Source organism: Cydia pomonella, chromosome 12 (assembly GCF_033807575.1).
Source record: "Cydia pomonella isolate Wapato2018A chromosome 12, ilCydPomo1, whole genome shotgun sequence".
Classification (NCBI taxonomy): domain Eukaryota; kingdom Metazoa; phylum Arthropoda; class Insecta; order Lepidoptera; family Tortricidae; genus Cydia; species Cydia pomonella.
Window position 1 is genome coordinate 2901663 of NC_084714.1, and position 17311 is coordinate 2918973.

The 17311-nt window shown below is 41.2% G+C and overlaps 1 protein-coding gene across 2 annotated transcripts; it reads left to right on the forward strand.

The window, feature by feature from the left end:
• LOC133523271 (uncharacterized) lies at nucleotides 1–16912 on the forward strand. Of its 2 annotated transcripts, XM_061858761.1 has the most exons (11): nucleotides 1–319; nucleotides 8449–8571; nucleotides 9251–9515; nucleotides 9654–9888; nucleotides 10269–10523; nucleotides 10744–11031; nucleotides 11265–11431; nucleotides 11513–12324; nucleotides 12727–12953; nucleotides 13497–13700; nucleotides 15822–16912. In XM_061858761.1, the coding sequence occupies exons 1-11, from the start codon at nucleotides 317–319 to the stop codon at nucleotides 16369–16371; spliced, it is 3129 nt and encodes a 1042-aa protein (XP_061714745.1). In that variant the 5' UTR covers nucleotides 1–316; the 3' UTR covers nucleotides 16372–16912. The 2 variants fall into 2 exon arrangements, with proteins under 2 accessions (XP_061714745.1, XP_061714746.1); XM_061858762.1 differs by lacking the exon at nucleotides 13497–13700.
• The last annotated feature ends 399 nt before the right edge of the window (nucleotides 16913–17311 follow it).

The window sequence follows — 17311 nt, forward strand, 5'->3', positions numbered from 1 at the left end:
AGAATTCGGTAGTAAATTGGCCAGCCGAACCTTTCTATCTATTAATTGTTACTAAACTCTATTTTTTAGTCCAAAATCTAGTCAACTATTTACAACGCCGTAACAATAATACAGCTGCTGTTGCTATCTAAATGTCACCTTTTCCTTGCAGAAGAAATCAGTATTTACATATATTCCCAGCTGTGCTCCAACAAGCCCACCGTGCCCCGGGCCCGCGCACGCGCCCTCCGCGCCGCGGCGGGGCGCGGCGCTGCAGCAGTGTGGCGCCGCCACGCTGCTTGCCCGGACGCCAGCGACATGCGGCCTTGTTGACGCGATGGTGAGTTCCGCGGTGTTTTAGTTACGAGGCCTGCTGTAGTTCTGGGCTACGTTGGTGATTGTGTGTGCATCTAGCCTGGAGTGTAAACAAGCTCACCGAAACTTACGAAAATCCTATCTTGCGAAGTCATTTTGAGTTCTGATGAGAGAGTGTGAGCCTAGAAGACAGTTTTAGTAGGAGAGTTTGCCGCACGTTACTTATAGTGGAGAGGTGATTTAGTTATGGTGCGAGCCGCGAGGCCTGCCGTATAACGTGTAAGGCCGTTGTGAAGATTCCATCTCGTAACTCTTCGCGATGTCAGTTTTATTCTGATAAGGTTCCGCGAAGGTTATAGTTATGGTGCCGCGAGGCCTGTCGTCGTTCTGATCCCTACATTGGTCTGTTATAGTTCTGACACCTTCGTTAGTGTCCAGCATCCGTGTGTGTAACCAGAGTAGGGTAGAAACAAGTTGCGAAGATGTGATCTCGCGGAAAGCCAGTTTTAGTTCTAATAGAGTGCGAGCCTCGGAGGCAGTAAGTAGATGCAGGAGGGCTTGCTGCACGTACTACATAATACTAAGTTGTAGGGTTTAAACAAAATGTGTGCATAGTGAAATGTCTAATCGGGTGAGGGTTTGATGGACCTGGCGTCTATTTCACCAACTTGACTACTCTTGACAGTGCTAATTTCTTGTACCTCTTCATGTACATAGAATCAATAACTCAATATTAACTTATTTGATCAGCAATACCAGCAGACCAGTAAAATTCAGTCAGGCGACAATTGCCAGCGAGCTGAAACAGGGGCTTGGCTGTCTCACCTGATTAAGAGTGTCAGTAGTAGCGTAGATTGTAAAGTTTTGAGCGTGTAAAGGTTCTGATGAGAGTGCGATTTGCGCGAAGACAATTTCTAAGTTCTGACGAGCTTTCGTAGTTGCCTGTGAGTGTGAATAGGGTTGTGAACAAGATTTGTGCTTGAAACGTCGAGTTGTGGTTCTGGTCTTTGCGCGAAGAACGAAGTCAGTTTTATTTCTGATAGTGTACCGCAAGCCTGGAACAGATTTCCATGACTAATAACATCTCGGGAGCGTTTTTTAACATGTCATGTAACCAGCTGACGGTCTATCCACCTTCATACAACCGACTGCAAATACTGAAAATAAAATTATCTATATGAGCGTGACATTGAAATATATTTTTTAAAGTTAAATTCATTCAAATATATCATAAATAAATAGGAGCATACTGTATTAGTCGTTCCCAATGACGATAAGTTTAAAGTGACACTAGTGACATGACATACCCTTTAATTACCGTGTATCTACATACAGGCTGTTCCGAAGTATTCAATCGTAAATCATTAATTTCTCCGTTAATACTGTCGCGTTTGGAATGAGACTATGTACATAGGTTAGAAATGCTCTAATCGACACGTTCTATTCATCTTTGTCCAAAGAGTAGAGACACGTTGTAGAAGGTCAGTGAGATAAGTGATCCCATTAGATTCCTGGTCGTCCTCACGCTGGTTCTGAATACTAAAAACCGTTTAATGTACCACGTTCACAAATATTAATCTTAATATTGTACTTGACAGGTGTGTATTTGTTGGATTTCCAAAATAAATTACAATCATAAAAATACTTAAGAAGTAGGGAAAACATTAGCAACAAAATTAATTACAAATTAAACTAAAACTAAACTAACCCATAAAAACTATTCGAACAACCCACCCCGCATCGTTCCCGGTGCAAAGGTGCCCATTACGCTTGCCGCGTTTCCTTCAATATTATATAGATATATATATATATATATATATATATATAGTCCTCATCGTTTTCGATGACGGCGACCCTAAATAAACATTATGGACGTTGTCTAGCATGAGCCCTAATGTGGCTGGCCAGGCCGAATTTGCTCTTAAATACTCTATTGCACACGTGACAATAAAGTTGGCCAGCTGCGTTAAACGTGTACACGTAGGAGGGCTTAGGTCTCTCTTTCCGTAACTGGAAATTCAATATTAATTAAGTGATAACGTACATTTAACTGATGTTATTCAGTTAGCGTGCATTTCACTCGTATTTGTCCGTAAGTGCATACATGTATTGGTGCGAGCGAGACACACGATAACCACACAATATCATTTTGATGTCAGTGTACGTTCGAATTGGTTTATAGGGACAGCTCGGGAGACATGCTCAGAGAGAGTTCAACCACCTTTCATGAAAAATGAATGATCGAAAAAGGATGATAAATTCTGTCTAAGCTAATTTGCTCAGTTATTATCATAGTGCCACTAAAACCCCCCTCCCTGGTCTACTCCTCACCCTTCACCCTCTTGCTGCTCCTGGTCCTTCACCCCTAGCTGGTGTTGCGGGTCTCCATGAGCGCCGGTATTCGCTTAGCATCAGGTGATCCGTCTGCTCGTTTGCCTATTATAAAAAAATAGGAATTTGACATTTGTAGTGGCACTTCACATTTTGTATATTCCAAAGGATATGCAGATAAAGGTGATATTCGGATGTCACCTGAAGTTGTATACAGGGCGTCCGTTCGAATCCCAGACGAAGCAAGTAATTCTTAGAAAATCTTTAAGTTTAAGGTACTTTCCCTTGATGTCCCTTAGTCTTGGGACGCCCCGTATAGTGTATTACAGGCGCTACTTTTTTTAAATATGACGTCGGTGGCAAACAAGCATACGGCCCGCCTGATGGTAAGCAGTCTCCGTAGCCTATGTACGCCTGCCACTTCAGAGGAGTTACATGCGCGTTGCCGACCCTAACACTCCGCAGCCTCGTTGAGCTCTGGCAATCTTACTCACCGGCAGAAACACAACACTATGATTAGGGTCTAGTATTATTTACTGGAGTTTTCTGTAATTTGAATTCACCTTTAGCATGGTCTCATTGGAAGGAATGCCTGGTGTCCATTGACTAGTTGGGTCGACATTTGAAAGTTTGGGATCAGTGACGTAGTTGAAGAGAGGCTTATGCTCAGCAGTGTGCGATGGAAGACTGATATGATGATTATGATGGTTTCACAGTCTTTAAAATTGAATATAGGAAAAGCTTCAACTCTCTCGAAGCTCTATGTCTTCCAAACTCCCCTAACTCAATCATTTGAGGGTTTCGTATCAAAATGAGTTAGGCCAATTAGGGCGACGACGTGGTCTTGCTTGATTCGATGAGTTGAGAGGGAAGACTAAATAATATTACAATTGAAATAATCTGAAATAAATTATGCGTGAATATTCACGTGAAGAAAATGTAGAATATATGTTTTATATATAATGTAGAACAACTTGTATAGGTACTTATGGAACGTGAAAAAATTAGCTGTTTTATAAATTTCGGCAAATCATTTTATGTTGATTATTTCTATGATTTCTTTTTCGCAAGTTCGTGGATCCACTTTGTTCAGAATAATCTACATACTCTCCTGTTAGAGTATGGTCAGACCAAAGTATCAGATATAGAATCATCTGATATACAGGTGATATTTTGACTATTCTTAATGGCATATATATCTGACCCCTCCTCTATAGATGTTTGTATGTGCATCCTATACAATAATTAATATTATTTTTATCTAATATTGTCCAAAACACCCTTTTCCCATATTTAACTAAAAATGTATTATCAAGTGCAGAAAGTTGCCCTTTCCGCCCGTAATATTGCCGGCCGCAGGCTTACGTTTTTACGAGGACGTTTAATTGCTAGCCTCTCCCAAGCGGCGCCCTCCATTGTGGTGGAGTTTTTCATTTGTGTGTGAAAATCACGAAGCAAAGTCATGTTACGTGTAACTTTACACTGGAGAAATCATACCATTAGTATTACAAACCAAACAAGCTTGAACCCTAAATGGGTTTTCTGTTCGTAATCGCTTTCCTCTAGAAAGCGGGAAAACACTGGCATCGGCTACGAGCGTAGCGCTACGAAAATTATTTTGATATTCGAGACTTTGCTCGTGTTATTTAAACGTCATAATTTCATAGAAGTTTGACATTTAAAATAAACCTTGCACGGTCTGGGCTATCAAAATCGCTGCCAACTTAGCTTGGTCTAACTCTAACAGGGAATGTGTTAAAATAAAAATAAGTGACTTCATATGCAATAATCTGGACTGCATTTTAATATTAAAAATTTGCTTAACGCCTTTAAAAACTTTTTAACACGTTATTTTTATATTAATAAGTTAATCTTTCGCTCATAAAGAAAGAAAAAATGATTTTCCACTTCTAAATATTTTCCATTCTCCATGATTTTATAGTATGTTATTGACACAATGAAAAACAAGGTTTATAGGTTTTCCTTTTTTTTCAATTTGCCTAATAACTTAGTAAGTGGAAACCGTTTTTTTCTTTTATTTATTTATTTATTATTTATCTTGAACTTTATTGCACATAAAAAAGAGTACAACAGGTGGACTTCATGCCAATAGGCATTCTCTACCAGTCAACCATAAGGCAAAACAGAATAACTTCAAGGTGGGTGCAGTGAGAATTAAACAACACCCTTAACTTCTTCTTTTCATAAAAAAAATTATTATTACCTCTTAAGTGGTTCACAAAACTCAAGTTTTCTTTAACTTAAGTCCTTTTAAAAAACTGCAATAAAAGCTACCTAGCAATAAACAACGTAAAATCATCTTACCGTTTCAATACGTTTTCTCTGTACAAACGTAGCTGAATAACTAAATTCAATCCTTACTACGAGAGACGGTATTAATATATTCCAATCACATTAATCTTAAGACCGATCTTAATCACATTAGTCTTCATTTTTTTTTTAATTGTGTAATTAGTAATTATTATAATATTGTCCTGTAAGTTTCTTATGTTTTTTTTGTGTAATTTGGATAAATAAATTGGTTATGTATCTGGTCTATCACATTAATAAACCTTTTAGTCTTACCAGAATAAACATAATAATCCTTACCTAGTTTGCAGTGTTCATAAAACCTGAGGCACGTTCGCCCGTACCATTGCTTCAAAACCACTAAACATACACACCAAACCACTACAAATACGGCTACAAATACCAGTACAAATGCCTATTGAAACAAAGACGCCCATTTTTCTAGCGAGTACCGATTGACTCAAATCAATTACTCTAATATACTTTAAAAAAAAAAGTCTAACCAGAATGTACACTCTTAGATGGTAAAAAAAGAGAGGCCAGAAGTTTTGTTGGTTGATTTAAATGTTCGCTTGATCTCGTCAGGCGATAGGAACGCGCGTTAGGTTGAGTACGGTGACGCAATCTCTAGCGGTAACCCTCTGTTTGGGTTTCAACTGTTTTTGACATCTCGTGACTTCAGTCACGTGGCTGATAAAGGGTCGGCAGGAAAATTAAACGAAATCTTGAAAATTTAAGGTTTTTCGTATTTGGCTTTTAATAAAATATTATATAACTTAATTCGGAGCTATACTAGTAACCTACAATGTTAGCGTGAAAGAAAAATAAATCGCTTTTTTAGCCAAAGGTATGATATGATATACAATGTGTTTGTGCACGTATAGTCAAGCCGTTAACCACGTATAATACGATGAATTTTATCGACAAATCAGCCTCCTATGTTCTTCTCGACAATTTTAAAAATGCACCCCTTTAAAATTTTATGACGCCTAACACGACTGCACTTGGTTGATGTACCATTATCTGTCCATTTACCGATCGCACCTTTAAAAACCATAAAAAACAAAAATCATTCGATAGCTTAAGAACTAGGGCATACATTTCAAACATAAATTTTACAGAGAATTTCCCATAATTACTCGCGAATTAATGACAAATATAACAATTATCTTCAAAAATGTACTTTTTTAAACATTTTATATATTTTTCGAAAACGAGGTCGTTGACTTGAACTTTTTTATTGTTGTAACCGTATGCGCTGGATTGGACATGTGATGAGGCGAGAGGATGATCATATGACCAAAAGAGTGATAAACATAGAAGAGGAAAAAAAAGGGCCTGGACGACCACCAATAACCTGGCTTCAAACCATAAAAAACGATATGCAAGAGAGAAACACAACAGAACAGACAACCCACAACCGTGTGATGTGGCGAAGGATTACTAGGAGGGCGGACCCCAAATAAACTGGGATAATAGCTAGGAAAGAAGAAGAAGAAGAAAAGAAGAATAAACTATCTTTATCTTTATCTTGAATAGGTGTCCTAATTGGTCGCGCGGTTGTCAATTAGGACATGTATTCGAGTTAATATGTTTGATCGCGCGTTCACGCGAACTTGCGATAATCGCGTAGTCGCGTTGTATTAGGACGACGCCTAACAAGTAAGTAAGTGAGGAAATGACGCATGACAAAACACGACCATGCCAACAACGCAGTTCGTCAATAACGAAGTTCTTTCTTCTCAATGATAAATATTACGTTATTCATTTTCATTAAGTACTTTTCACTCAAATTACAACGCTTTATGTTGTTCAAAAGTTACGGTTAATAATGGTAAAAGCTGTGTGGGACGTAACTTGGTATACTAGAATACCTTTTGAATGTATTTGTGAAGGTTTTTGCATTATAATTTGCTATTTTTTGACGGTAAAAATATATACTTTATTTACAATAACAATATCAATATATATTTAGTTTAATAGTCAAAACTGATTAAAAAAAAAAACAATGTACATAATCATCTACAGATGATTACTATAACTAGCTTAAATCTAAATAAGACCCTTGAGGCATTGAACCAAGGATGCTGGCAGCATTTCGTCGTTGTATCGCAATACTGATACGTTGTGCGAGGAAGCCGCCAGCTCTTCGGTCACCAGTTACGTCAACAAGACGTTTCGCGATTTCTGCAAAAAACTTGTGCGCGCTGGGGGCCCATGGACCTAGGATTTCAACGCCAAATGGTACTAAAACTAGGTAAAACTGCAACGTTCAGGTGTTCTGGGCTCCGTTCGGTTCAGCGTTGCTAGGAGCAATTATTAGGATAGCTTGACGTCCTTGTGCGTGCACAACCACAGATAGGATAATGACTTGAATTATGACAACCTTGAATAGCCGAAAGAGCGCCATACATTAGAAAGGGACAACATGAGTCGTCGTCAAACTTCGGTTTTGGAGGAAGTTTGCTTTCTGTACATTAGTACTATTATTTATTCGGTGGTCAGACAAGATAAGACCAGACAGTACAAGAATTATGTTAAACGTGAAAGTTCTATGAAATTATGACGTTTATTTAACACTTCCACAGGCTGGGGTATCAAAATCGCTGCCAACTTAGCTTGGTCTGACTCTGTAGTGGTTTATTTTTGTCGGACGCGGATTGCATAGGATTTATACCTACCTACTGATGACAGACATAATTACTATTAAGGCCGTAATCTGTTTTAAATGTCTGCATTGAAATGCTTATCAATCTGCTTTGCCACAGTATTATTTACCAACATTTCCTCTTCCATTCATAAAAATCAGAGTACGCACACATAGTTTTATCGCAGTTAAAAATATCCTGCATCCTGTGATGTCTCCGATTTTACCCCCGTCTCTGTGACAGACATGCTATGTATACCTATATATTGTATCCCTGTTTGTATAGAAGTCTCCTTAGTAGCCCGGTAAGTGTTTTTGGGGGTAAACGCGTGCGAATTTGGAGCGAAATCGTCATCTTGATGGATTGTTCTTACCATCGTAATTATAGTTCATCATACAATTTCTTTAAAATACTAACCGTATAACATTACAAATCAAATGTAAATAATTAAATAATAAATATTTAAATAAATAAATATTATAGGACATTATTACACAAATTGACTAAGTCCCACAGTAAGCTCAATTAGGCTTGTGTTGAGGGTACTTAGACAACGATATATATAATATATAAATATTTATAAATACTTAAATACATAGAAAACACCCATGACTCAGGAACAAATATCCATGCTCATCACACGAATAAATGCCCTTACCAGGATTTGAACCCAGGACCATCAGCTTCGTAGGCAGGGTCACTACCCACTAGGCCAAACCGGTCGTCAATAATTATCATTCAAAATCACTAAACAAGTCAATTCAACAAATAAAAATCTCATCAGTTTTCGAAAAATAAAGAGAGCCTTTACGGTCGTAAAGGCGGCTCGGGTGTGTTTTTTTAATCAGCGAGTGTTTATTCATAGAGGGCGGCGGGCATGGGTGCGCGCGCGCTGGTGTTGGCGGTGGCGGCGCTCGGCGCAGCGGCGTGGGGCGCCGGCGGCGGCAGCGGCTGCGGCGTGGCCGAGTTTGCGTGCCGGAGCGGACAGGTAGGAGTCTACACAGTTATATCAATGTCAAAGTCAACAGGGTGTGTTGTGGAGTCTAGTCACACAGGTCTGGCTATCATTCGATAGATAGGGATCGACACAGCTGTGCAAGAGCCGAAGGTCGAGTTCCCGTGCCGGAGCGGTCAGGTAGGACACTGTGTGTATGTAGACACTACTACACAACAAGTGTTTAGTAACACAGCTGATGCCAGTGATAGTAAGCGGTTGTGGCGCCTGTGGATCGTAATTGGCAGGTAGGATACGATACAGCTTGATGTAGGTAAATTATCGAAAGTGCGGAATCGTAGTGGTTTGTAAAAAGAGATTTGTTATACATTAAAGAAATAAATACAAAAAGTGTCAATGACAAATGTCATGTAATCTCATTAAATTAAGAAAAAAACTTAAATTGTTTTCCTTTTCATGCGAACTGTACAACCACTAAAAGTGCAATTCCGAGTTCTCGATAAAATTATCGATCTAGATAAATATCTGATCTATAACTAGTAATGCCGCTTGCCGCAACAAGGAAGTTGTACTCACGTAGATTTTGATGACAATGACAATAGAATAATCAAGGATGAAATAACTTTTTACTTAAGTGAAAAATTGTGTTGTAATTTTATGTGAAGAGAAAGTGTGATAAAATTTAAGATTGATTCTGTTCCTTACTACGTAGTGCGTCCGCCTCGACCGCTTCTGCGACGGCACAGCCCAGTGCATGGACGGCAGCGACGAGCCGCCCCACTGCTCGCCCTGTAACCGCACGTTTTACGGCCGCGCCGGCGTGGCGTACGCTCTCTCCGTCGGCGCCGGGGCTGGGGTCGGCGACGCGCCGCCGCCACCGCCGCCAAGAGTGCCATTTCTTTGCCATTTGACATTTACCGCGGGAGGTGGGACGCATGGAGATTTGGTGCAGTTGGCGTTTGAGGAGTTTCGTGTGGGTTAGTTGCTTTAATACTCTTATAACTTTGGGAACTCTCATTATTAGTTTATAAAAAATTAAATAAATTAATAATATTTGATTCAGGGTCTTCCCATACAGCCAATATTATACCTTTATAATTGTATTCGTCATTCAGGAAGATACACGCCCGGCAACGTTGATGGCTGCCCCGATGGCTACATGCAGCTCGCAGAGCTCGGTCGCCCATTCACTGGTGGTTCATGGTGTGGTGCATCCGAAGGTGCAGCGCTATACTACAGTGAGACAGCTACTGTAACGGTGTCTGTCAAACTGTTCCGAGCGCGCCTTGGGGAGCCGTTTGGTCTGAAATTGAGATACAAGTTCTTGCAACAGAGAGATGCCGTTGTAAGGTGAGTGATTTCGGAGTTTTTGATTAAAACATTTTTACCGAATTATATAGACATAAAGCCAATGGTATCCGGTCGATGCAATACACCGCGTATATCGTCAAATTGTATATCCTTGGCATTTTTAAATAGTTGAACAAGAAATATCAGAAAGACAAGAGTTTAGTGTAATTTTATTTATGGGATAAGTAAATGCGGTTACCGTGGACTCCCTCGTCTTTAATTCAATTTTTAGTAGTAGTCATCGTCATTAGATGCACTCTCTATGACATTTTATATCAGCCGATCGTCTGGATTAAAAAAACATCTTATAAATCAACAGTTTTACAACACAAGTTATAACAAGGGCTTCAGAATTTCACAGTTACTCCTTTTTTAAATAGGTTTGGAGCGCTGGAAGCACCTCTAGAACGCGGGGCAGTATCACCCGGGACATACTGTACACGCACCTACGAGGAATGCCACCGCAAACCTTGCCGTCTTCAGAGCCCCAATTACCCTGGAATGTACCCGCGAAATGTGACTTGCTACTGGAGTCTGCGCCAGAAGGATATACCGACCTGTAAACATGCTATGATATCTGTAAGGCAGGATCATTCACATAAGATGCAGATTAAGAGATCCATATCGATGGCCAGGTAAGTCTGAATCCCTAAATTTTACTAATGTTTTCTATTGTTCATCATAAGAGAGATTATTGATAATTATTTCAAGCAACCTCACACCCAATTGCTGATAGTATAAGAGCTCTTACCCGAAGAGAGATAGGTCTACCCTCCCGATTTTGGTCCGATGTTGAGTTCAAGGTCAATTGCAGCTTAGGCATTAGGAACTGGAATAATAGTAACGATTTTTCAGTCTGAACAAAACGGGTCGAGCGGTACGAGCGTGGCGAGAGTGCACAGGCGAACGTGACAGACTTATCTTCTACGACGGCGCATCAACAGATGACCCAGTGCTTGTCGAATATTGTGGTGGAGACTGGCTTCCAAGAGTCACAGCCCGTGGTCCTGAGATGTTGGTAGCCTTTCATTCGTCGCCATATTCTGCGCCGTTAAAACCACCAGCGCCACTTGCGCCGTTAAGAGGTTTCGAGCTAGATGTTGATGTTATCTTCGCTGATTCCGACTCGCTTGATTATGCAAGGTAGGAACATTGAAGAATGAGTATCAGTTATATTTTGCTTTTGCTTCTATTGAAGTTTTAGAGGTATACTCTAAATGCCTAGGAAGTATTAATGTTTTTGTTTTGGAAGCAATGTCATTTCAAATCGTATACATATATATTAATACAATAAAGAGCGCTCTTGCACGTAGCGTAACGATTCTACTAACAACAGTGTAAACAAGGATGCAAGTTAAACAATTTTTTTCTTTCAGGGAGGCACGCAGATGTGAGTTTCATGTGAAAGCGTCGTCTACTGAAGAAGAGGGTAATGGAACGACGACAGGGGCCGCAGGGCGCGGGCGGCGGGGACGACTCCATGCTCCTACACATACACTGCCACCAAATACGACATGTACTTGGACTTTTCATGGTCGACCAGGTCAGTTTTACTAAAAGTTGTTGAAAACTGGAGTTGACGCTCTTGATATCAGAAGTTAAGATCGTGTTTTTACGTCAACAGGTGACTTGGTGTGGATCTACTTCTCCAGTTTCACTCAATATTCTCTAGTGGATGGTCGTCGCACGGAAAGCAGTGAAAGAGAAGAAGAAGGTGCTATGGTACCACCTCGCCCTCCTACAAGTACCGCAGCAAAACCTATTGGAGCACCTTGTGGCGTTGAATTAAGGGTGTGGGATGGTGGTGGAGGTGGGGTCAGTGGAGACGGTGCGATTATAGGGCGGTATTGCGACGAGGCACCTCGTCTATGTGCGAGAGCTGCCTTAGCTAACGCTACTCGTTCCCCTCGCCCCTGTTCTCCACCTGATGGATACGTCTCTACAGTGCCATTACTAGCTTTAGCAGCTACAAGTCGCTCTGGAACTGCAACTCATCCTTTACGATTCGCGCTGCACTATGAGTTTATTGACGCGCGGTTAGCAGGGGCTGCGTTGCCAAGCAATATACCAAGAGTAGCGCGGCCGGTGCCAGCGGCTTGTGCAAGGTTACTTACTCGGCCAGGAGAGTTGCTGTCACCGGGAAATGCTTTATGGTTCGGGCGAGGTGGTGCTCGCCGTTTACGCTGCGTTTATAGACTGCAATCAGAGTCGCATGTAGCAATAGAGCTAGCAGCCGCATCATTCGGTCGACGTCCACGATGTTTTACTCGCTCAGACCCAGCCAGTGGTCGAATGCGATGCGTACCAGAGGCTATGGAACCGGAGGAAACGCCTGTGGAAGAAAAAGAAGCAAATGAAGATTTTGATGGCGAAGATGACGCTCCGATGCGTGTACCGCATTTGATGATCTATGAAGCTCCGTGGCCGGGATATCGGGTAAGTTTAATACTAATTGTTATAAATAAATAAAAACTGATTTTGAATTACGACTTCAAACTATAATTGATATTTTATAATACCTTTATTTAATTCATCAATTACCAGAAAAGTAAGCAAATTGGTAATTTTGGTATTATAAATCCAATCTGACCTCCTATGTAAAATAATTGTTGAGTCTTTTGTGTGAGTCTCAGTACTATTGACATTCAACTATATGCTGTCAGGGTACATAAAAATATGCTCCTCAGAATTTAAGCTAATATTACGCTATTTTCAAGACATTAAAGTGTGTGTGCGTAAGGACTACCTATAGCTCAAGCCCTCTCGCGTATGAGAGGCAATTATTACTATTATTCTTACAGTGTTAGATCTCTTTTGTTACACCCGCATTAATTGCAGGTACCACTCGGGTGCATATGTGACAACACATCCGCGCCGATCCGCCACTCCGGCGCCGGCGCTCTCGAGCTTGTTTTAACGGCACGCTCATTAGCCGCTGACGAAGACGCCCGCCATCTTCATTTCCGTGGTTCTTGGAGCACGCCGGCGGCTCCCGCGTATAACTGTGCGACGCGACGCAGGTTACCTCCTCCTGGAGGACATATTCACCTGCTTTATCCTTATGAGTGAGTATCATCCTTTCTACCTTCATATTTTGTCGCACTTGGGCTATTTATCCGTGCGATCTATTTGCCGATGAAGACGCCGACCATCTTCATTTCCGTGGTTCTTGGAGCACATCGGCGACATCCCATGCAACGCAGATTGTCCCCAATTATAATATTTAACCTTTGCGTTGTAATCTTGAAGTTTATTTTAAACCAAGCGTTACAAATTTACATTTTCTGTGCCACTGACACGCTCTTATATCTCCGCCAGATCCAATTGTGATTCGTACTCGGAAGCGCAATGTAAGAAATGTGTGGTCAAGTTTATTTAAAATCAACTTATTTTTCATAAAGTTCTAACGTTAATCCCTTTTTCTTGCTATAGTGCGTGGGTTTATGTGTACAACACTACATGTTTCTAAAATCCTTGCGAATCCACAATCAAGGCGGGCGGTAACAGCTCAGTATTCTTTCGAGTTTGGGGCGACGAGTTGCCGCTCACGCCGCCACCTATTATGTATCTCATAAGGACAAGTTTCCAACCTTTTTTCATATTCGCAGCGGCAACCGTGCCTCAGAATGTGGTGAAACTCCCTTTCTCCTCATGGCGCGGGGTAACCGCTCAGTGTTCCTCCGAGTATGGGGCGACGAGTTGCCGCTCACGCCGCCGCCGCCTCCGCCTGCGGTCGGCGCGCCGGCGCCGCCTGAACCACCGTTGTGTCACACCACTAATCGGGTGCTGGTTTATCACGCACATACTTCTAGGTTTGTAACTTTTGAGCTATTATATAATGAAACTAAATAAATGAAAAATAAAAAAAGAACTATTTGGAAACATTTACGCTACTGCAACGCTAACCAAGGCATTAGTTTTTTTTTTTAATATTACCTTGTTTTAGAAGTTACAAATTCGCTTTAAAATATTCAGTCGATTGAATTTAATTATTACCAATTTATTACCTACTTTAGAATTCATATGCATGTTTCATAAGCCGATATTAGGTCATACTATATACATATTTATATTTCAGATTGAACAAAAGTTGTGTCTCCCGGGGACAAAAGTTAACAGCTTTTGTGGGATGTGTGTACATAAAAATGGTAATACTTCTTTAATCGGACAAGGGTTAAATCAGAAAATTAGACTATAGGTCTACTACTATATACATAGTTATAGGTCTATACTTTGGTTTTATCGGGACTACGAGTATATGACGAAAATATTAATAAAATGGTATGTAGAATTATAAACTGGAATAGATGTCATATACCTACTTGTTACGAATCGGTCAAAAATGGACCATTTTTGACCCTTAATTCGTTAGGTTATAAATGTTTTTTAATTAAAAATCAACTTAATAATTTTATATGAATTTTAATTTCATGTATCAAAATATGTTTATAATTAATTTAATTCAAATTGCATATTTTTAATTAAAATATTCAAAGAAATGTATAATTTCATTAGTTCAAAGTTACCAAAATGCAATTTTACATTCAAAATTCGGACAGTTCATAAAGCTTTCAGAAAACTTACCGGTTTTTCTCGATTCCCCAACGACTATTCACTTTGCCACTTCTTGTATTTTTGTAATACGGAAGTAAACCAGCGTTAATCTTATAGTCCACGTATTATTTTACCACCTATACACCACCTGAGACCAGCGTAGATTTCTCATGGTCTTCGGGGGGGGTTGCCGTGGTAGAATGTTCGGTGTGGGTTTAGTTGGTAGGCTCCTTCCCCTCTTTCTCAATGGAAAAAGCCGGGAGGTGTGAGTCCCACATATCCCCCAAAATGAGCCCACCTCAGGCCAGTGGGACGATGCGTAACAGCATTCCCACACCGAAAAAAAAAAGACTTTCCATGGTCCTTCGAGTCGGAATTGACATAATTAAAGAAAAAGTGACCAAGTCCAAGTACTCTAGCGGCCGAGGCCGGAATGGTAATGTCTGTCAAAGATTGCAGGCATAACTCGAGAATTTGGGATGGGTATACTCAGTTGTTTTCCAGTAGGTAGTATGTTGAATTACTAACGGAAAGTATTTAGTATTAAATAACTTCGCTTGCTTCGTTACATCTACGGAAATGTCTACGCTTCTCATTATAGTCTAACTTTTTAGTCGCCAATTAAAGTTAACGTTGTTTAAAAGTTCCGCGAACGCTTGATCTTATCTTGAGTTTAATTAATCTTGCTAATAGTGGTATACTAACAAATAAATTAAGTTCAGACTTACTAGACTGTTATTTTGTCCATCACTGTTAGGTAATTATTGTAACTGGGACCCGGGTATGTCCTTAAACTACGTCCAAAAGAGAGGTATGGGCAATGTGAATGTCATCTCGCCTTGTGTGGTAGGGCACAGCACAGCGGATGTCATTCCAGATCTAGAGCAGAGCCCAACTGGGGTAGTACCTCCACCTTACAGAAAACCGCAGCCAAATAACACTTGACCCTACTCATAGTGTTGTGTTCCTGCCGGTGAGTAAGGTTGCCAGAGCTCAACGAGGGGGGTGGGGTTAGGGTCGGCAACGCGCATGTAACTCCTCTGGAGGCAGGCATCAGGCAGGCCGTATGCTTGTTTGCCACCGACGTAGTATATAAAAAAAACTGTTCACCATTGATTTATGCTTAAGATATAATACGATCGGTGTAAAGATAAATAAAATATATACGCTTAATCTTCATTGCGTATATGCTGCTTCTTGTTCTTGTGTAGATTCACTAAATCCTTGTCTTTAAATCTTAGATTTATTTAACAAATCTGTTATTTTATTACAAAATTGTTACACAAGATTGGGAAGTTAATAAGCCGGTCGAACTGTCACTTCATTCAAGATATAATTCAGCTCAGACGGAGTCTTAATCAAGTTTTCTCATTGTCCAGATTACTGAAGGCGATCTGCCCAAGCAGTAGCGACGAGGGCCGAGCAGTTCAAGTGTTCACAGACGAGTGGTGGGGCCGGGGCCGTGGAGGGGGCTCCGGGTCCGCGCTACTAGTTGTCTGGGCGGCGCGCGAGGCTGGCTCAGCCCGCATGGCCTGGATGGAGGTCTGGAGGCCTGCGGGCACTGCCCCCATTGGGACTCCGGGTGCTGAGCCAGTGAACGCTACAGCTATGTGTGTGAGAGGCTGCAGTGCGTTGGCAGCGTGTATGCCTGGCGCGCTTTGGTGTGATGGGGCGCAGGATTGTCCTGGTGGTGCTGATGAGGCCGCTGGAGCTGGTTGTGGCGCTGCAGCGCGCTTATTAGCGGCTTTAGGCGCTCCCGCAGCGGCAGGAGCGCTCGCAGCGCTTGGAGGCGCTGCCGCTTTAGGAGTTCTACTCCTAGCCGCGCTCAGAAGGCGTCGACGAGCAGATAAAGCGCTGTTAGCAGCAGGCGGACGGCGCGCTACAGAAGAGCTGCTTTTCGATTCGAGGGCGTCTTCGGCCGCCTCCTGACGGCGCGAGCGCTCCGTCGAGTACATCCACGTGGACCGAGAGACCACGGTGTGACGGGGCGCTTAGCTGTATATACGCGCTGGTTGTACATAGCGCTCACTGTACATAATGTGCTGCACGACGTGACGCGACGTCTCCTGTGATATCGTACCTTACGTTGATAGTTTTATCTCGTTATTACATTCTATTGTTGCGTTGATCTCGGTGACGTGTTTAAGTTGGGCTGACAGCCGATTTGTTTGTGCGCTCAATACTAAAACGGCGTATGTACCATGTAATTCTGTAGATTATACGTCGTTTTGGTTAATAGTTATTGCATTTAACGAATTCATCCTTACTCTTCTGATTAAGGCGTTAGGGTCTAATATCGAATGTAATTCGTGAAATGTAATATCTATACGATGAAAACGAATAGGGGCGCGTTTTTATTCCTATAAGTATTATATTCTATTGATATTTTTGAAGAACTGTCCCGTCCCTCGTTTTCACTTAAGTTATACGAAACACTGATTAAACACATAGTTCAAATTTACGAACTAAACTGCAGTTTGATTTTATGACCCTAAAAGTGACGTTCATGTCAACTACAGCTTAAATGCACAATATATTGAGTGGCGCAATGAACGTCATAATCGCGGCAGTAATGCGACAGCGAATGTCACTAATTTATTAAGGAAATTGACAGATACAGTGGCAACAACGACGCCAGAACGGTTATGCAGCTGCAGTTGACATCCGATCGTCACATTAACCCTGATATTAATAAAACGGCAAATAATTTCTTTGTCTGGGCTTGCGAAGTGCGTGTAATCACTTTAATTTGCCATATGGATATGGCCAAATGTTTGAGCAAATCCCGACAAGGAACTACGAACTAAAATCCGCCATATGTATAAACTACATAGCTGAGTCCTGTACAAATTGACACTTCGGAGATGTA